Here is a 21,842-nt window from a genome sequence, read left to right as displayed (position 1 = left end):
TCTATGTCTCCCTCTCTCTCTGCCCCTCCCCTGCTCATTCTCAATCTCCCTCTCAAAAATAAATAAACATTAAAAAAAGTTTGATCTTCATTACCTCTATAATACGACAATGCTAGAGATTTTTTTTTTTAAGTGAGCAATTAAAGAAAATAGCATTTTAGAAAAAAAGTACTCTGGAACAAAATGTAGGCAAAGATCTATTAGAAAGGTGTAATATTCCAGGATTGAGATTTTTTTGGCATATAAGAAAACAAATCATCTTAATATTGATACAAAAGACAGTAAGTTGACTATAATCTGGATACAACTTAATATCAAAAGGATACAAAGATGTTTCCAAACTGTATGAATCAGTTTCATAGAAGTTAAATTCCTTATTATCTTTCAAATCACAAAAATCATCTTTCTGTTTATTTTCTATACCAGTTCATTTAATTACCCTTTTACAGGTTTAAGGTCAAATCCTAAAATTTCTACGTTAAAGTCTGAGTTTCAAGACTAAAATAACCCTATGGCATAATTTTATACTAAATGGGGGTAGGGAAGTATACTAAATTTTATACTTCAATGGCGATGTGATGTACATATCAATGTGAACAGCCTTCTTCCTCCCTATATTTTTTCTAAGCATCTTAAATTGTAGCCTCGGAATCTTTTGAGTAGAGAAATTGTCTCCTGGAAGTTCCAGTTAAAATGTAGATATCAGCCGAAAGGAATGATATTGAACCAATGATTTTCAAATGTTTTGATCATATATCCCTACTGGAAAAAAAAAATTTTTTTAATGAGTCCTCGGTATGTATATATTTATTTATTTTTGCATTTATAAGTAAAACACAAAACTTCCAAAACCTTTCCTCATAGCTTTGTGGGTTTTGACAATTTCTTTTCATATACAAGTAAACTTTCATATTCTCCTCAAAAATGTGTCTCATACCAGGAATAGAAATTTTTTTTTTTTGAGACTGTTCTTTTTTTTTTTTTTTGAGACTGTTCGCATTAGTATCATTTTTTAACGCACTTTCTTTGCAAGAATCATTTTAAGCTATTCTTCTATTCTGTAAATGTTGAATATTCTATAAATATTCTTCTATTCTGTAAATTCTTAACCTAGTTGGTTAAGCCACTTAACCAGGCCCATGTAAACTGCAGGATGGCACAGTGCAGTGAACGTGGACGAGCTAGTGAGGAATCTCCAGTCATCCTGTGTAAATTAAGGATCGTTCTCCCCTCAGGGTACCTTGGAGACCATTTGTGACCCATGACCTCTGACACATGGACCTATTAAGAGTACCTTTGTCCATCAATTCTTAAAATGCTAGTAAATTTCACTTTCTTTTTATATTTTTTTATATAGAAAATAAATGTAGGGAGACATTTTAATAGTCTCATTCCTAACCTTTGGCATTCCCTATGTTGCAGACCATTTTATTAAACTGTTGACCCTGACTACTGTGTTAAACTAGGTTAGTTTTTGAAGTTTACCTGGAAGGAATAAAAGAGAGTTGAATAAAATGTTTAGTTTCAAGAGCAATTTTGAAAGCTGGACAAGAGTCTCTAAAATTACTTTGGATGGAACATATGGTAAAGAGGGAGGTGTTATCCCTCATCTGATTAGCAGATACTTACTGTTCAGGACGATAACATGCACTATTCTTCTTTGAATCCCTGATACCTGGAAACATAAAAGAGGTTCTTCAGGTTTCAGGAAGCTCATAATCTTCAGGATTCATAGGAAGGTATTTGGCTCCTAACTGGGAGGAAGGAGTAAGGATAAGGTGGGGGGCATGGGACAGAAACAGAGACAGAAAGAGAGAAACTGCATTTTCCCCTGTTTTCCTTGGAAATCTACTTCCAATCACCAGATTCATACACTTCCTGTAGGGTGCCTACCATCGACTATAGCCAAACTTATTACTAACTTTGGAGGGTTTCTGTGAATTATGCCTTCAAGAAACAAGGTTTTTCTGACTGTCCTTTACCTCTGTAACAGTACCACCTCTATTCTGAGCCTGTTTGATGCCCCTAAAATGTCAGAGATAGTGACTTTCGACACCATCTTTGAAGGGTGGTATTTTCATATGCTTTAATATAGTTTTCCATGATTCTGCTGTGACCCTGGTGGAAGATTTTCATGTGGATACCATAGTGTTTCCCATAGTTTGGATGAATGTCTTGTCCCATTGGACAGCTATTGAATTCCGTGTGGCTTAGGCTGTGGGAATGGGGATTCATTTTCTTGTGACCAACACAAGTCATGTCAGCCTACCTTCCAGAAACTACCAAATACAAAGATTTTTATATTTGGTTTAATTATTCCTAATGGTAACAAATAATTCCATTATATTCAAAGTTCACTTGAAATGACACCTTTGTAATTTTCTCCAGTAGAGCATAGGGAAAGTGCTTGAGTATTCAGCGTAATTAGAAGCCTGTGTGCTATCTCAATGTAACTAATATGGTGACATGATCACATGCTCAGTTCTGATGGGGAATCTGGCAGTGTTGGTTTCATTTTTGTTTTTAGAAGATTTCTTCTTTTTTTTTTTAATTTTTTTTTTAAGTTTATTTATTTTTGAGACAGAGAGAGACACAGCATGAACGGGGGAGGGTCAGAGAGAGAGGGAGACACAGAATCGGAAGCAGGCTCCAGGCTCCGAGCCGTCAGCCCAGAGCCCGACGCGGGGCTCGAACTCACGCGAGATCGTGACCTGAGCCGAAGTCGGACGCTCAACCGACTGAGCCACCCAGGCGCCCCTGTTTTTAGAAGATTTCTATTCACAGTCGGTGGTATCTATGCACCATCCTCTCCCAAAGTTTACCATTATGATATGGGAGCAGAGTTGGGAAAGATCATCCTTTTGGAAGCCATAGATTTTTTTTTTTTTTTAATGTTTTTTTATTCTTGGGAGAGAGAGAGAGCATGCGCGCCAGCAGGGGAGGGTCAGAGAGAGAGGGAGACACAGAATCTGAGCAGGCTCCAGGCTCTGAGCTGTCAGCACAGAGCCCGACGTGGGGCTCAAACTCCCAAACCGTGAGACCATGACCTGAGCCGAAGTCAGAAGCTTAACTGACTGAGCCACCCAGGCGCCCCTGGACACATTCACTTATTAAAAAAAAAAAAACGCATATTGCAAGTTATTTAAGAACGTATCACAACAATGTGACACACAGAGGTGTATAAAGGATTGCATAGCAATCACCTGTGGATCTGCTGTTCAGTTTGTGTCACGAAGAAGGCACCCCTTGTATTCCCTTCCAATCACATTCTGGTCCTTTCTTGGGACATAACTACCTTGAGATTTTTCTAGATCATTCCCAGGACATCCTGGTTGTTTATTACACACGTACTTATTCCTACTTGGTACTTTCTGTATCTTTTTGAACTTTGTATATATGCAGATTTATTGCATGCAAATGTATTGCATATTTCTGATTTCTATATAAGAAACTGCGAGCTTAATCCATGTAAATAAGCATCAGTCTAATTTCACCCATTTTCACTGCTGTATGGTGTACAGTTATGTGAATGTGTTCGTTATTAAGCTATTGTCTTTCAGCTCCAAACCTACCCTTCAGTATTCTTCTTTGTGATGCTGGGCTAGGACTAGGCAAGTATGCTTCCCCTTGGCCGCCTGGCTCTCTATTAGATTCTGCCCAGAGGGGGCGCTGAAGGAATACAGAAGGTTGGAGGAGGGGCGACAGGACCTCCTTCCGTTTGCTCACCAGTCAGTGTTGTCCCATCTGCCTGGCAGCAGACCAGTAGTTTGTTCCGATAGCAGGTGCTTCCAGTTTTCAATTCGTTCCCATTCTTTCAGAACCAGTGTCATTGCCTTTCTTCCAAAGTACCAGCACCAGCCATTGTCCCCTCAAGAGAGGTGAGTTCTAGCTCCCTGGGGACAGTCCTCTCAGGATCTGTTCCTCTGCTCCAGCTGGAGAGCACACCCTTCTCAGGGGTTGGAGCCTCGGCAACACAGGCTCCTCTGGAAAGCTTCTCACCCCTAACACCTTCTCTTCCCTCTGTCCCCCCAACACGAGGAGTGGTAGCTGCTTTTTGCAGTTGCTTTGTTACCTAGGTGTTCCTTTCATGTGCTTCAATCATCAAATACCTCTTTAACCGAATCCTTATGTTCTCTGAAAATAACTGGTGTGGATTCTGTTTCCCTAGTTGCACCTTGTCTGGTGCCTGGATGAAAACAATCTTCATGTGTCCTTTCTCTTATTGATAAATAGGGCAAGCACGGCCCGGCTGACTGCACTAACATCTTGGGTAAACTCCATGATGTAGCAACAAACAAAATGTGCAGAAGTGGGGCAGTGGTGGTTCCACGCATGCTGTCAGGACCGCTCCCCCAGCCACCAGTAAAAAAGCAATAGGCCCATTGTCTGGCTTCCTCTGATCTGCTGTGTTCTTCGCTTCACAAGGTCTGTGGAAGCCATGAACTTTGGGTGCACATCTGTGAGAACACAAGCTTTGCGGCCACATGCAAGCAAGTGATTATGTGATTTCTTAGTAACAAGCTGAACCAAGAAGCAACCTTAGCTCACTCTGAGTCATCATTTTTCAATAGTCTTTGTCCCTGAACTTGTTTCTGTGGTTTAGCTTGTTCAACAGATGCTTCGGTTTTCGAATTTTATTTATTTATTTATTACAGTTATTACCACTATTAATTCCTATTTTAAGTAGTTCCTCTGAACGTCCTTGTATGTGTCTCTTTGATCTTAAGTCAAAGAGCTTTTTGGATGCTTACTATCTGTCAGGGAGGCCTTGTGCTGGATGGTGATGATAGAACAAAAGTTCTTTTCTTAAGGATCACAGTCGGGAAGAGGAAACAGAACATCACTATCATCACTGTCTTTCTTTAGCAGAGTCATAATCAAATTTGAACACTTAGAAAATGCTTCACACTGGGCTAAAGCATTTTCAAGCATCTCGTTTAATGCTATAATAAAAGCCATAGAATATGATAATGCTGTGACCAGTATCAGGGCCAGGAAGGAGTCCATTTTACCTTGGAAGACAAGAAAGGTGACTGAGACCAGCTGGGCAAGTCAGTAAGGGCATTCAGGTAGACTTAGTCATGCATACAAAGACATGGGAGAATAGCATGTTGCAAAAAGAGTCCAATAGATTTGGAGGGGTGGGGTGGGCAGGTAAAGGAGGAAGAGGAAGGGGAAACAATAAGAACATGAGCCAAGGACCAGATCACTGAAGCACAAATAAAATGTAGACTGTATCCTGAGGCGAAGAGAAAACCCATTGAAAGATTCTAGAGTCTAATATTATGGTGAGCTAAAGAGTCTTTAAATCATTGATAGTGGTTTGCAGGATGGAGTAGAAAGGAGTAGAGAGAAATTCTAAATGCAGCGTGGCCGTGTAGGAGACAATTCTCAGGGTAGTGGTGGCAGAATAGCCCATCGCGACATGGCTTGAGGAGCAGCAAGGGGACCAATACAGTTGGAGCCACAGGAACCTGGGGGAAGTTAGTAGGAGTTGATGTTAGGAGTAACAGGAGCCCGGATCATAGTGGGGCTTGTAAGCATGGCAAGAACTTGGCTTTTTGCTCTGAGCGAAGTGAGATGCCATTGGATTTTGAGCAGAGGACCGACACAGTTGTTTTTACATTTTAATAGGATTGCTATCGAGCAGAAGTAGAAGCAGAGACACCAAAACCAGGTAGGAAGTTATTGGGGTAATCCAGGCCAGAGATGATGGCGGCTCGGACCGGGATTGCAATAGCAAAAGGTCTCCTGATGCAACATGTGTAGAGTGAGAGACCAAGAGAGAACTAAGGAGAACCCCAAAGGCTTTGGCCTGAAAAACTAGAGGACGAAAAGCCATTAACTGAGATCTGAAAGATTGTAGGAGCGGCAGGAGGGGAAGGCTAAAAGCTCAATTTTGTTTGTGTTGATTTGATGTGTCTATGCAGCCAAATGCAGGTTTTGAGCAGACATTGTGGGCCATGGGCATCTGGAGTCCAGGGGAGAAGTCTGAGTGAAAAGTTATAAATCCGTGAATCACTGAAATATATTTATGGTGTTGAAAGCCATGAAATGAAGGTAATCACCCAGGCAGCGAGTGCAGATAGGAACAGAAGACTTCCAAAAATTGGGATCGGGACGCACTAATGTTAAGAGGTCTGAGGCGGTAAGAAGCAACCAGAAAAAGGCAAATAGATCCACAAAAACATCCAAAGTAAACAAGCACAGAAACTGAGAAGGAGGAAGGAAAAGGAAACCCAGAAGAGCCTGGGGAGAGAAAGCAGATTGAGAATGAGGTAATGGCAAGTGTGCTAATAAGTCAAGTCAGATGGGACCGAAAACTGACCGATGGATTTAGTCACGTGATGATCAACGATGAGCTTGGTGAGATGGTGGAATCATGGGGGCAAAATCTCGGTGGGAGGAAAGGAATTAAAACAGAATGGGCACAAGCCCGTAAAGGAGTTTCGTTGTAAAATGGAGCGGGGAAATGGGGCAGGAACCGTAAGGGAATGTCAGATCAGGAGAGTTCCTTTTTAAGATAGGTGATATAATGGGGTATTTGTATGCTGATTATAACCACCCAATAGGCAGAAATTGATGCTGAGTAAGCGAGAAGGATTCCTAAAGATATATCTTTGGGATCCGCTGCACAAGGACGGAAAGGGGCGTGGGCAGTCATTTACAGTGACAGGAGGGGAGGCAGAGTTGATAGGCTAAGATGCTGGCAAGTGGGCTGATGCTTGCTGGGAACTTAGGGAAGTCTCTGTCTTGTTGGATAAACAGGCCTGGAGTTCAGGAGAAAAGTTTGAGCTAAAGGTAGAGACAGCATAACAGGTAGTCGAAGCTATGCAACAGAAAAGATCTGCTATGGGGAAGAGACGGTCGAATATGGCATGAAAACACCAACTAACAAAATGTGGCTTCTGACCATAAGCACATTAAAAGTTCAGAGAAGAAATGAGCAACAAAGAATGACAAGACTTGAGTCAAAGGGGCAGGACTTAGCGAGACATCATTCCAGGATCAGAGCAGTAGCGAGTGTATTAAAAAGCATAATAAGAAGAGTGGTCTGAGCTAAGAACAGGAGAGAGAAAATGGCACCAAGTGGGAGAAAGTTCTGGTTGTCTGCCTTGATTTGCTATACATATAGGAAGAATTTTAGTTAGTGGGAGCAATGGTTAAGGGAACTTAAATGGTTTGTAATACTGATTGAAGATTAACGTGTCAGGGGTGGGATCAACCCTGTAAGTAAGAGGAATGCTTGGCCACAGAGTTAGGACTCTGATAATGGGAAAGGGGAGGAAGATTAACAATGGATATTAGAAATAAAGACTTGGGGAGGGCAAACAAATTCTTAGAGATTTTATTCTAGGGTGCTTTTCCCCTTTAAAATTTGTGCTTTACATATTTTAAAGCAGAATTATATTTATTTTAATACAAAACTCTCCCTAATCCTGCAAGAATTTCAAACTGTCATTCAGGTTACATAGAAACACCTTGTTTAAATAACTTACACCCACAATCCCCATTCTTTATACACATATGAGGCAAAGCCATTGCTAACCACATTTATTAACATTTAATCCGGGTTTCTGTTGATTTCAATATAATAAAAGTTGGTACATTTCCTGGAATTGGGTACTGGAGAGTAAAGGGAAATTCTCATATGTTTTCTTTTGGTTCTATTTGCACAGTAAGGTGAACCAAGACAATAGAATTTCAATTTGAAATATGAAAATAGTTTCCTTTTTCTCATTACAAAGCAATCTATTCGTTTTACAGAATTTCTATGTCACTTTCAATTTTTTTTTTTTTTTTTTTTTTTTTTTTGCCAAAATGAAAATTTGCATCTAATGAACATCATTTTAGCGTATAAGGACACATGGAAACTCACTGGGGAAACTGGGAGAAGAAAGGAGTATTCAGATAATGGAAAACGGTTACTGGAATGGAAAGATTTTGAACTCTAGAACCAACCAACCAAACAAATGAGAGGCATTAATCTCCAAAACCTATTGGTTTCTCTATGTCAGATGATTAGAAAGAATCCCGGAGAGGGAGAGCAAGTACCAGTATTAATGATTCTAGAATCAGAGATGTAAACCTTAAAAAAAATTCCTTTACATGAACTCACTTTCAAAAAAGGGGATTCATTCCAAAACTAGGACAGGAAATTGAGTTTAACAAATCAGAAAACATTTACAGAGCTTAGCACAGTACAAACCTCCACAAAAGCAGCAGAGAGAATCAAAATGTGGCCCCATTCTTAAGGAATTTATAAGGATAATGCATCAGAAAAATAAGAGAATTAAGAGACAATTTAGAACTCTCTTTGAATTATCTAATAGTCTGGAAGTAGGAAGCAAGAAGCAGGAGTGGATTTATTGTTCTAAACTGTAGAAGATACATGATGTAAACCTCAGTGCAAGAAAGGGTGTTCTAAAAATTTGCAGTGTTCAAACATGAAACAGACTGAAGTTTCAGGTAGCGGATTTCATTCAACAATCATTCATGTATCGGGCTTCCTTACCTATTACACATGTGGGCTGGAGTGATGAGGTTCATCAGTCAGCAAGACGCTTTCTTATCCTCCTGGAGTCACAACCTTGGGACGCATCATCTATAGAGAATTATGGATGTTCTGGAAAGATGCAACAAGATTCTTTTTTAATATCTTTTAAGAAGACAAGACATACATATACAGAACAAAATATCGGAATCGGATTTAAATTGAAGGTCAAGACAACAGCAAGCGGTGAGTGGCATTCACCAGGACAAGAAAAATGTGCTCTGATGGCTCAGAAATATTGCTTAGGACTAGGGGTAGGTTTGAGAGAACTGTACACGGAGTTAGAGCTTAGACAGCGAGCCAGGACATTTCAGGGAGAATTGGGCAGAGAATCATCTAGGTGGAGTAGTGCATGGCGTGTTCAGAGATCAGGGAATGATTCAACTTCACTGAATAAAGTGTTCATAAAGGCAGCTGTAGAGATAAATCCAGGTTGTAGGAGAACTTGAACAATGTCAGCTTTTCCCACATTTCAGGAAATCATGTCATTACGCCATTATCTTTATGATTTTCGTACTAACCATATACCATTTTACTTGGTAATCTTTTAAGACGGATGGACATCTTTTGTGTTGCCTCATCCTAAACTCTACTGTCCGTGGGTTTATGAGTCTTAAATTATCTAATAAACATGATAGTTAATCTGTAACTATTAAAAGTATTTGTCTGTATATCTTGCAAAATCAACCTGCTTTCCCCTCACGGAGCATGGACCACGTTTGGAGAATTAACGTTTTAAATAATGGCAAATCATGCTTTAGATAATGGAATTTAAGTGACATAACAGGAGCTGGATTTTGGAGAAAATTCATCTGGTGGCTATGTGTCGAATGAACAACTTTGGCCATTGTGGGCGGTAGGAAGATCAATTAAAAAGCAGGACCTGCTTTAGCATAAACAATCAGGACAGGAAGAGATTTATTTATTTATTTATTTATTTAATGTTTATATTTGAGAGAGAGAGAGCATGAGTGTGGGAGGGGCGGGCAGAGAGAGAGGGAGACACAGAATCTGAAGCAGGCTCCAGGCTCTGAGCTGTCAGCACAGCGTGCACGAGGGGCTCAAACTCACTGACCAGGAGATCATGACCTGAGCCGAAGTTGGATTCTCAACTGACTGGGTCACTCAGGTGCCCCAGGGCAGGAAGAGATGTTTAAAAGAAACTTTACAATGAATTAGATGTGGGAGCAACGGGAGAGGAAAATGTCTGAGAGTCCAGGTAAATGGATGACACCTATATCTAATATTTTAAAGATGTTCAGCTCTTTAGAGGCACGAGGAAATCATTTCCTGAAAATGAGATTTTGGATGATGTAATAGTACAAGTATTTAGGGAAGAGGACTTCACTTTAAAAAATGGGCAGATTTGGGGCGCCTGGGTGCCTCAGTCAGTCGGGCGTCTGACTTCGGCTCAAGTCATGATCTCGCGGTTCATGAGTTCAAGCCCCGTGTCGGGCTCTGTGCTGATAGCTCAGAGCCGGGAGCCTGCTTCGAATATGTGTCTCCCTCTCTCTCTGACCCTCCCCCACTCACACTCTGTCTCTTTCAAAAATAAATAAACATTAAAAAATTTTGTTTTAAATGGGCCAATTCTATAAAGATGAAGAAATTGTATGATCTGAAGCCTAACTTCTTGGTTTTCAACACATGAGCTCTACAGCAGTAGCCAGATTCTGGACACGCCCAGAGACTCAACTCAGTGGGCACTCATTAACTTATTGACCAGGTTATAATCTGTGTTTTGCAAAGCGGTCAGAGAAACTTCCTACATTTCAGACTATTTTACAGTCTTTCGGAGGGAAGCCAGCAACTGTGGTTCCTGCTGAAATCCTTTTATAATGCAAAAATTGAGGGCCCCTGGTTATGAACCCAATCATAAGCAGGTATATCTATTCTCCTTTGGCTCTGTTTTATGAGCTCTGTTGAAACTGGAGCTTGTCTTACGCTCTGTTCTGTGTCTGCTACAGCCACATGTATAAGTTCTTAGCACATTGTTGTTATGCTGGGTGCCTTCTAGGAGAGAGTTCAGTATTGGCCTTATTAATGGAACCATTGAGCTACCAGGAAAATATATTTTATTTTAAAAAAGAGTTCAACAGGGGTGCCTGGGCGGCTCAGTTGGCCAAGCATCAGACTTCTACTCAGGTCATGATCTCACGGCTCATGAGCCCGAGCCCTGCATTGGGCTCTGTGCTGACTCTCTCTCTCTCTCTCTGTCTCTCTCCCTTCCCCCACTCATGCATGTGCTCTCTGTATCCCAGAATTAATAAATAAACTTTAAAAAAGGAGTTCAACAGCCAGTGGTTTTTGGCTTGAACTCATCTGATTCACTCACTAATTTTACTTCTAGAGGTGAATAACCCTTGAACCACTGTCAACAAGAACATTGCCCACTTGAGTCAATGTCATTTTGTACTTCTGGCTGTCAGTTTTCTTGCACAACATTCTTTCTTAATGTGTTGTGTAATGTTATTTCTGTGAAAATATAAATACCCGGAAGCGAGCCGGGTTTTACCCTAAAACTTTCTCCAGTGATACCAAATATGAGAATCTGAGTTTACCGAAGATCACCAACTTCTAGCTATGATTACATCATATTTTCCAAAATATGTGGCACTATTTGCCATCTGTGTCCTATGTGTCGGTGCACTGGACACTTTCATTGCTGCAGTGTATGAACACGCTGTCATATTACCAAACAGAACAGAGACACCAGTTTCCAAAGAAGAAGCTTTGCTCCTGATGAACAAGAACATAGATGTTTTGGAGAACGCAGTTAAGCTGGCAGCCAGGCAGGTATTGTCCTTTCTTACGCTGGCTGGGATATTGTAGAGGAAATTTGAAACTTGGAAAGAGCGTGGGTATTTGGAATTTGTGAAAGACTGTTTTGCTCATACTTGTTTTGAGCAGGGTGCACATATCATTGTTACCCCAGAAGATGGAATTTATGGCTGGGTTTTCACAAGAGAGACCATTTACCCCTATCTGGAAGATATCCCAGACCCAGAGGTGAACTGGATTCCATGTACAGATCCCCAGAGGTAATGTCATTACCCTTTGATTTTTGAGCAAAAAAATTGTGATATTGCAAAAATACAAATAACAAATCCATTAAACTTGACTCGTTCTCTTTTCTGGCAATCGATTTATGGCTCTGGACCCACGAGCCTCTTCATACTGTGTGCCGTCTGGCATGGCTTGAGATGATGATTCTTGGTTGGTTATTTATTGTGGCTTTCTTTAATGAACGGCCTGTGTGTACATAGTTTTTATAATAAATACACTCCATGGGGTTTCAACAAAGTGAAAAAGTTGTACTAGCTGGACTTCTTTCCCCAAATAAAGTAAGCTCACCCATGAATACCTGCCTCCTTTGCAGGAATGGTGAAAAGATAAATGAACTTATGTTTCCAAAGAGCTCTGATATCACTCTCATTTGCCCTGTGATGAGTATGGCAGGTGGAAACTGCACAGGACTTGAAAAAGGAAACATCGTTTCCAAGACAATACCACCTCCTAGCTGTGTGATGGGCGGCAGATCACCTAAATACTTCACATCTCCGTTTCTTTATCCACGAAACAGCGATAATAAAATTTCCTGTCCTACTTCCTTTACAGAGTAGACAAGAGTGTCAACTGAAGTGATACACGTAGAATCTAAACACAGTTGTGCTGCCTCCAACGTTAGCTGTCACAATTCCTTTTTTTTTTTTTTTTTTTTTCACAAAAATAATTGGATCTGGGGGCACCTGGGGGGCTCAGTCGGTTAAGCGTCCTGCTTCGGCTCAGGTCATGATCTCACGGTTTGTGAGTTCCAGCTCCACATTGGGCTCTGTGCTGACAGCTCAGAGCCTGGAACCTGCTTCGGATTCTGTCTCCCTCTCTCGGTTCCTCCCCCACTCGCACTCTGTCTCTCTCTCTCTCTCAAAAATAAATAACGATTAAAAAAAAATAAAAATAAAGGATAATTGGATCTGAACTTCTTTGTTTTCTTGTCTTTGAGAAATGTAAGCAATTATTAATAGCTATAGTTTAAGCATAACTTTTCAATGTTTATTTTATTTTTGAGAGACAGAGAGACAGAGCATGAGGGGGGTGGGGCAGAGAGAGAGGGAGACACAGAATCCAAAGCAGGCTCCAGGCTCCGAGCTGTCAGCACAGAGCCTGATGCGGGGCTTGACCTCACAAACTGCAAGATCGTGACCTGAGCTAAAGTCGGACACTCAACCAACTGAGCCACCCAGGCACTTCGTTTAAGCATAACTTTCTTAGGGAACATCTGTATAAAACATAAGACAGATTTATGAAATTATTTTAGATGTATTTACCTTTTAAAATAGTTTATATGTAATTCCTTTAAAAGGCAAAATCTATGCATTAAAAAAAAATTTAATTTGCTAATTTTAAACTTGCAGGCATCTGTTCCGAACTATATCTATTGTACAAGAAAAAGAATGTCTTCAATAATTTTAACATTTGAAATTGACTGGGGGGGGGGTCAAGTCCAACGTTGCAACATGGGAGTTCTACTGTGTGGGTCAGTTTTGCCCAGGAGTTTCACCTTTGAAAAAATAATCTAAGTGTTGCATCGTCTATGTTTATAGTAACCGCATTAACTATAACTCAATGTTTACTTGATCATGAGGTTTGTTTTTTTTTCCCCCCAGAGCAGGAAGGACTCATTATCTGCAATAATCCAAGAGGCTGATTCTAAAATTCACTTTATTTGCCTGGGCTGATAATACTGACTTTCCTAGGGGAAAGAGGTCCTGAATCCTGATAATTAATCTCAGATGAATTATTTTAAGTTGGGAAGGTAGATGACTGATGAAACTTCAACATTATTGAGGGTTGCAGACATTTACTCAAATGGTAAGCTTTCAGCCTGACTTACAAAAACAGAAATCCGATATTTAATAAGACGGTAATATTGGTTTTTAAAAAAGCCACCATTTCTTCCCTAGTAATATTTATACTTAAAGGTGATAATAGAGGGCCACCTGGTTATCCGTGTGTATTTAAATACTATCATTTACAATACTGACCTGTCCCATGCTTCCTTGAGCATTACCCATGAGGAGTAATAGAAGATATTAAAATGCCCTAATTATTTAGCAGGAAGAAAGAAAGAAAGAAAGAAAGAAAGAAAGAAAGAAAGAAAGAAAGAAAGAGAGAGAAAGAAAGAAAGAGAGAAAGAAAGAAAGAAAGAAAAAAGAAAATAGGTGATAGTTTTATTGAAAGTTTTAAAGAATATCAATGTTAACAATGTTGCCCTGTTTTTTCCTGAGGGCAAAAAAAAAAAAAAAAAAGAAAAGAAAAGAAAAGAAATGATCTGAAACAGTAGTCATAAATCATAAATCATAAATCAATCACTGTCATAAATTTGCCCTTTCTCTTCAAAGATTAAGTCCACATCAACTGTAGAGAGGCTGGGAGATGCTGGAGAGAACCCAAATGGCTTCTAGAAGCAGTAAATCCATCAGTTTCCTGGGTTGTCCCCCTGTGGTTACAAAGTCCATAATGGCCATTATTTCTTTATGGAGCATCTACGTGGTTCCAGGAATTGTACCTGGTACACTAGACATATTGTCTCATTCACTTTATGTGACAGGTACAACTATTTCTATTTTTCATATCAGGGAAAAAAGGAGGCTTATGGTCTCATATTGGTAATTAACATGGCAGGAAATCAAACCCAGCCATTTCCATCTGAGCCCTGATAACTGGTAGACTTGGAGCACCTGGATGCACCATATTGTATTTGAAATCACCAGTGACCAGTGAATCCACTCCTTTGACAGAATGTTCTGGTTGCAAAATTTTTTTCTCCTCTGCATATCTGTCTCTCTATAACGTTAGTCTTTGTACTGCCTTTATTACTTTATATATTATCATTGTATATATATGACTCACCTCCTTCAGATTAGAGCCTTTCAAATATTTGAAGCCACCTATCATTCCACCTATTTTGTCACCTCAATCTCTTCTTATTTCTTGGTTAATGTCCCCAATGTAGATGGATTTGGCAATACTTTGAGAAGCAATTTCATAGTCTGTATTTATCTCAGGGTTTCTCGTGAACACCCTTGCAGGCAGGCAGAAAGCAATTATGTTATACTGACAGATAAGGAAACTGAGCCAACACAGTGAAGTCCCTTCCTTCCTCCCTCCCTCCCTCCCTCCCTCCTTTCTTTCTTTCTTTCTTTCTTTCTTTCTTTCTTTCTTTCTTTCTTTCTTTCTTTCTTCTTTGTTTCTTTCTTTCTCTCTCTTTCTTTTTCTTTCTCTCCTTTTTCCTTTTCTTTCTTTCTTCCTTTCTTTTCTTTCTCCTTCCTCCCTCCCTTCCTCCCTTCCTCCCTCCCTCCCTCCTTCCCTCCCTTCCTTCCTGAAATATTTCAAGTACATAATGATGCATTTGTTCTCTATAGAAGACGATTGACATAGGAACAACTATTTACTGCTTCCTAGTAAGAGTATGGCTAGAATTATAGAAAAGGTCCTCCCCATTAAAAGAGTGTGTTAAATTTCAAGCCCTTCATTTGCGCCTAGAAGCACTTTATAAGAGAAAGCTTTCCTTCTCTTCTTTCTCCTCTTCCTCCACCATCTTTCCAGTGTTTCAGTCTCACACTGCAGCTGAGAGTCTGGCACATTAAAATAGGTTAGCCTTCAGGGGAGGCGGGGGGATGGGCAAGATGGGCAAAGGGGAGTGGGAGATACAGGATTCCCGTTATGGAATGAATTAGTCATGGACTAAAAGGCATAGTATAGCAAATGTAGTCCATGGTATTGTCATAGTGTTGTATGACACTATGACAGATGATAGCTACACTGGTAGTGAGCATAGCACGACGTCGAGGACTGTCTAATCATTAGGCTGTACACCTAGAACTAATGTAACAATGTGTCAACTATACTTCAATAAAAAATAAACAAAGTAAACTAGATTAGCTTTCATAAATATGAAGACTATATTGCATGTGGAATTTTAGATCTTTTCTGATTTGATTCCTAACCTAGAGCTTGTGTTCTAAGTAACAGGCAAATAAAGTATGTTCTGGAAGATTAGAAATCACTCAAGTACAGTAAGTTTAAGGCCATATCTATTAAATCAGGTTTGGCTACACCCCAGTGCAACAAAGGCTCAGCTGCCTGGCCAAGGACAACTCCATCTACGTTGTGGCAAATATTGGGGACAAGAAGCCATGCAATGCCAGTGACCCTCAGTGTCCCCCCGATGGCCGTTACCAGTACAACACTGATGTGGTGTTTGATTCTGAGGGTAGGCTTTTGGCACGCTACCATAAGGTAAGAATATCTTCTTGTGTTTGTTTGTGGTATATATGTACATTCATTTGTTGAACATGGCCGAAAGAACTGTTATGAACGCGTCTCTTGATTATTACGCTTTAGTTGAAAAGGGGGTTTTATATGAAACTCTGGTCTCATATAAGGGTTCTGAGTTTGAATTAAGCATGAAGTAGAATTTGACAGAATATTGAATGTGATCATAGTCTCACAAAAATGTTAATAGTCTCTGAGAAAGAAGGAGAAATGCTGTTATACCCTGGTTAGTGTTTTGGCTCAATTCATTGACACTCATAGCATGACTGAGTTTTATCAGATGTAGTCTGTCCCTCAGAGGCTCAAAAGACGTCAGCTATTCCTCTAGCTCTCTTAACTTGTGTTACAGCTTTTACTCGAGCTGTGCTTTTAGAGACCCCATGGTGCTCAACATAAAGCTCACATTCTGTAGGAGCAAAATCCAGAGGAAGAGTGTATTTTTGTCCTGCCTTGTAGACCTCGTCATCACGCCTTGACTCCAGTTAGGCTACGTGCCTTCCTTGAGCCGATCCCTGCGTGATGAAGGACAAGCTTCCACCTGCGTGTAGGGTAGAGGAGCAAGTGACCCTCACTGAAGGGGAGGGGGTGTTGCCAGAGCACAAATATGTACACATCAAGCCTCATGGTACATAGTATCTGAGCAAGTACTCTTGACCCGGGGCAAAGTGGAATTGGGGAGCAATAATCAAGCTGGAAAAAAATTACCAATGGCTCACTGATTAACAAGTGTGAGCTATTACCTTGCCTAACTTTAAATGTACTTCACTTCTATAAACCTAGCCGTATCAAAGGGAGATATGACAAAGTTAATTTTATTACTACATGCTAGGTTTCACACTGGCAGTGTTGTTGGTATTTAAAGAATACAGTGACAAAAAATCTGAAGTTTATAAGATTCAGATTTTCAACCTGTGATGTTAAGAGAAATAGTCACCTTTCAAATACCGTTTTTAGATATGATTTCGTTCGTTAGTTGTGGAAAGGTGGAGTTTTCTGACCAGCACCGTCGTAATAAAACTCCTAGACAGTGGTATACTGGGTTTGATTTCTGCAAATGTATGTGCAATAGTTTTAAATATGCATGTCAACATGGCTGGGAAAAAAATTTGATGGGTATGAAACACCTCTCTTTGGTAGTTTTCTCATGAATTTCCCCCTTCTTTGCTTTTTGTTAACAGTACAATCTTTTTGCGCCTGAAATTCAATTTGATTTCCCCAAGGATTCAGAATCTGTGACTTTTGAGACTCCTTTTGGGAAGTTTGGCATTTTCACTTGCTTTGACATTTTTTCTCACACCCCAGCTGTGGTGGTGGTGGATGAGTTTCAAGTGGACAGCGTTCTCTACCCGGTGGCGTGGTACAACACACTGCCCCTTCTGTCGGCTGTTCCCTTCCACTCTGCGTGGGCCAGAGCCATGAGAGTCAACTTGCTTGCTGCGAATACCCACAACACCAGCATGCACATGACAGGTAACTCACACGTGTCCTGCACCGACTGGCCATGATAGCCTTAGACAGTCTTCATTGATTTCCAAGCCACACTTGTCTTTAATAATTCCTTTATTAATTCTAATGTCACAAAATTAATAATAGCCTGGCTTTCAGTGCCAATATGTTTTAAGGACTATTATCCCTATGAGTACGGAAGGAGGTAAACGCTATTATCTCAATTTCACATGAGGGAACATTGGAGTTAAAGAGAAGTCAAGTCACATAAACAAACAAACAAACAAAAACAAGCAAAAAAAGAAAAACAAAGCCAGATCTAAAGAACTTCGCTGCCCGCATCCATCAGTAATAGTGAAATAAATCTTTGTGGTTAAGGTGATAAAATGATTTTAGACTTAACCAGAGTTTATCCTTCATTGCATCCATGTTCAAGGTAATACAAGCTCCCCTCTTGACTGCTTGGGTTATTCATTGATCCAGATGAAGAAACTTAAACACAAATAAATTAGACAGGTCAGCAGAGAGCTAAAATTATTCTTCGTGTTGGGGAATTTTCTAGTTGTTTGTTAAGTCGGTTAAAAAAGAGGTAGTTTAAGTAAAAAAGTCAATTGACCCAAGTCAATTGATAATTTCAGTGCAAGCAGAACCTAATGGAGGACACAGAGGCAAATGGGAACTATGCCAGGCTAACAAGCTATCTCCTTAACTATCCTGAAAGTGCTTATGCTTTCATAAAGCCATATCGAATTTCTCTGGGGGATGATTTTATGAGTTTGTAACCATGCAAAATTTGGAACCAATATTTGCGTTGCCTTGTGTCGTCATAGGGAGTGGAATCTATGCACCGGAAGCGGTCAAAGTGTATCACTATGACATGGAAACAGAGAGTGGCCAGCTGATGCTGTCCGAACTGAAGTCCCGGCCACGAAGTGAACCCACCTATCCTGCAGCTGTTGACTGGAGTGCTTATGCCAGAAGTGTCAAGCCATTCTTGTCTGAACAGTCAAATTTTCCGGGAATGATTTATTTTGATGAGCTCACCTTCATTGAGCTTAAGAGAAACACAGGAAATTACACAGTTTGCCAGAAAGACCTGTGCTGTCACTTAACTTACAAGATGTCGGAGAAACGAACAGATGAGGTTTACGCACTAGGTGCTTTTGATGGACTGCACACAGTAGAAGGTCAATATTACCTACAGGTAAACAATAGTGACGTAAGTTAGAACGGATTGTTTATTAGTTTTTCTTCTGGATCATCGCTGCATTTTTTTTTTTTTTTTTTTTTTTTTTTTTTTATTTATTTTTGGGACAGAGAGAGACAGAGCATGAACAGGGGAGGGGCAGAGAGAGAGGGAGACACAGAATCGGAAACAGGCTCCAGGCTCCGAGCCATCAGCCCAGAGCCTGACGCGGGGCTCGAACTCACGGACCGCGAGATCGTGACCTGGCTGAAGTCGGACGCTTAACCGACTGCGCCACCCAGGCGCCCCCATCGCTGCATTTCTTTAAAAATCGTGCTGGATTCAGTTACTTGGTAGCCCGTTACAGTCATCACTGAAGTTTTCCCCCAGAACACTTTGTTTAGTCTTAGCAAGAACAGAATGTCTTCTCTTGGCTGCAAGGTAAAACATAAAGCGAGTTGATGAGCTCTCAGCCAGCTGGATTCAAGTTGAAAGGCTGCAACCTCCATGCCTTCTCGCTTTGTGTCAGGTTACTTTAGAACAGTGCTTTTCGGGGCGCCTGGGTGGCGCAGTCGGTTAAGCGTCCGACTTCAGCCAGGTCCCGATCTCGCGGTCCGTGAGTTCGAGCCCCGCGTCAGGCTCTGGGCTGATGGCTCGGAGCCTGGAGCCTGTTTCCGATTCTGTGTCTCCCTCTCTCTCTGCTCCTCCCCCATTCATGCTCTGTCTCTCTCTGTCCCAAAAATAAATAAAAAAAAAAAAAAAAAAAAAAAATGTTAAAAAAAAAAAGAACAGTGCTTTTCGAACTGTCTTCAACAGGAGTCCAGAATCAGAAGTCCGTTTCATGTTACGATGCTGTGCGGTCAAGATGCGTGATGGTAATTGAAACAAATATTTTATTTATTACTTCAATTAGAATTAGAAGTAGCCATAATTATGAGCAACAGCAGTCTGACTTTTAAAATCCAATTTATTGCATTTCACTTTATTTAAAAGAGACAGAGAGAGAGAGAGAGAGGGAGAGAGAGAGGGAGGGAGTTAGTACTGACCTGTTGAACTGATTTTCGGATTCACTAATAGCCTCTGACCTCCAGTTTGAAAAGACTGCTTAAGAGGTGTAGGGGATAAAGGCAGGCCATCCCAAGAGGAGCCATTTGGGCATGAAGATTATTGCGAATTAAAAAAGCAATTAAAAGCCAGAAGATTCAGAAAAAGCTCTTTACCTCCCCAACAACTGCCTACAAGAATTTAGGTAGAGGCTCTGCTTCAGAAAGGGAGCTATCAGGGTAAGTAAGGATGTGAGGACAGGAACCAGGTGTGGCAAACAGGGAGGAGCCTCACAAGGCCTGTTGGATCAAAGGCCTCCACATTCCAGAGTTTCTAAGAGGCCTGGCAAATATTTGTGTACCAAATGTTTATTCTTTCTCATCTTACTGTAAATTGCATTCCTTCCCTTTGAAGTCCCAGACCCCTACGCCCTCCTCCTTATTCCAGAACGATATGCGCACCTCATTTTGCCTGTCTTGGGAATTGCCATGTCTGTGTGGATTCCCAAATGTACAAAATTCAATTTGACGTTCTCCTGTTAATCTGTCTCGTGTCCATTCAATTCTTAGTCTGGCCAGAAGGACCTTGACGGGGACAGGAAATTCTTCCTCCCTGACAGATGCGACCTAACAAATCTTCCTCTATTCCTTGAGATTGTGTCTTTCATGGAGAAACTATTTCCAAGATCTCTGACTACTTCTCTCTCCTTCGCCTACACAGATATGCACATTACTGAAGTGTCAAATCAGTGACCTGCGAACTTGTGGGGAGCCCGGGGGGTCAGCTTTCACCAAGTTGGAAGAATTCTCCCTCAGCGGCACATTTGCAACACATTATGTTTTCCCACAGATCATTCTCAGTGGAAGTCAGCTTGCTCCTGAAAGGTATTATGAGGTAGGAGGAATTCAGGATGGTCAATTTCTTTGAACAGATGGGGTAAACTAGCACCATGGAAATCTTTGAGATTGTGACACAGTGTTGCAGTGCTGTGGTTCACATTATACAAGCAGAGCTTTAAAGACACAGGAAGCTTTAATATGGAAGAGAAATTGTGGTTCTAGATGTCTTTAGGCTGTGACAGAGAATTTGGGGTTCACTTTTTCTACATAAATGCGATGCTGAGATCCAAGGCAACAGCAGGGTTATGGACGACGGCAGCTAATGTTCTCTTTATTTGCATAAATAAATAAATTTTTTTTTAATGGTGTGGAAGGCCCAAGTTAAACACATTAAGCAATGCACCTACAGCTTATTTCATGGGTATGTTATTTTGAGAAGTTGTTATAATGATAGCAATAATGAGAGTAATAATGGCGGTGCTTCATGAGTTAAAAGAATTTTTTTTATACGTCATCTTTTTTAACCACCTGTGCGGTAGTTTATTTGCTACACTTTCACCCAAATCTCTCTACCCTTCGACCTTTAGATCTGACACACGGGTCTTCTGACACCAAGTCCCGTGTGCCTGTCTGTTACTATTTTAGAATGATGCTGTCAGAGAAGGTCTCTGGGCTGGAAACCAAAGCTCTGCATTGGAGTTAATCCTTTGCTCTCTTTGATCAGGTCTTGAGAGACGGACGTCTGAGGAGCCGAAGCAGAACCCCTCTGCCTGTCTTAGTTTTGGCCCTGTACGGAAGAGTGTTTGACAAAGACCCTCCGCGCTTGGGGCAAGGACCCCAGAGATTAGAATGATCCCTTTCCACTGGCACACTTTCAGGATTACCCTGGCAAAGAAAGGGAGAGGAAAAAAAAAAAAAAAGCTTCATGTCTGTTTAGAAGAGATGTCACAAATTGGCCGGAACAACAAACTTAAAACGTGAAGGGCAGTGGATGGGTTTTATATGTTTTACGTTTTCCGTATTTGATATATAGCACCAACTCATTTATGGGAGCTGCATGTGGGATCCGTGTAGGTGCAATGTAAGTATATGTGAGTATATGTGTGTGTAGCAGAACATGCAGTTAAATGGAGGGGGACTTAGAAAACTCCTTTTGTGTTAACTACTCTGATATATGTGAATGTTTTTCTATCATTTGTAAATACACAGGGGGCACCTTAAGTATGCAGAGGGCTTTTGATCCTCGTTGATTACGATATAGGAAGTAAAACAACAAAGGCATCTCCTAAAGTAATTATGAGTAACTTTTCAAAAAATTTTGAGCAACTTGTTAACTGATTAAAATTATTCTATTATCTGTTTATTATACTCTTCAGTTCTAATTGAATGGAAATCAGATCCTTAGGACGGAAACAAAAAAGAAAAAATGATCTCC

At 40.6% G+C, this 21,842-nt stretch overlaps 2 protein-coding genes across 3 annotated transcripts in view; both read left to right on the top strand.

Annotated features, from left to right (window-relative positions):
• The first annotated feature begins 9,214 nt into the window (after positions 1–9,214).
• LOC131514861 (vascular non-inflammatory molecule 3-like) lies at positions 9,215–21,763 on the top strand. 2 transcript variants are annotated; one of them, XM_058735312.1, is made up of 8 exons: positions 9,215–9,410; positions 11,257–11,350; positions 11,465–11,595; positions 15,664–15,856; positions 17,071–17,362; positions 18,169–18,542; positions 20,289–20,462; positions 21,132–21,763. In XM_058735312.1, exons 1-8 carry the CDS (start codon positions 9,376–9,378, stop codon positions 21,258–21,260), a joined length of 1,422 nt encoding a protein of 473 aa, XP_058591295.1. In that variant the 5' UTR covers positions 9,215–9,375; the 3' UTR covers positions 21,261–21,763. The 2 variants fall into 2 exon arrangements, with proteins under 2 accessions (XP_058591295.1, XP_058591294.1); XM_058735311.1 differs by lacking the exon at positions 9,215–9,410 and having other exon boundaries at positions 11,064–11,350.
• Positions 21,377–21,842, top strand: part of VNN1 (vanin 1) — a 94,351-nt gene continuing 93,885 nt past the window's right edge. Inside the window, exon 1 of the mRNA XM_058735306.1 lies at positions 21,377–21,488. The gene's annotated coding sequence lies outside the window, so the exon portion shown is untranslated. The remainder of the gene's footprint in view (positions 21,489–21,842) is intronic.

This window comes from Neofelis nebulosa, chromosome 6 (assembly GCF_028018385.1).
Source record: "Neofelis nebulosa isolate mNeoNeb1 chromosome 6, mNeoNeb1.pri, whole genome shotgun sequence".
Lineage (NCBI taxonomy): Eukaryota > Metazoa > Chordata > Mammalia > Carnivora > Felidae > Neofelis > Neofelis nebulosa.
This window is presented reverse-complemented; position numbering and strand designations above follow the sequence as displayed.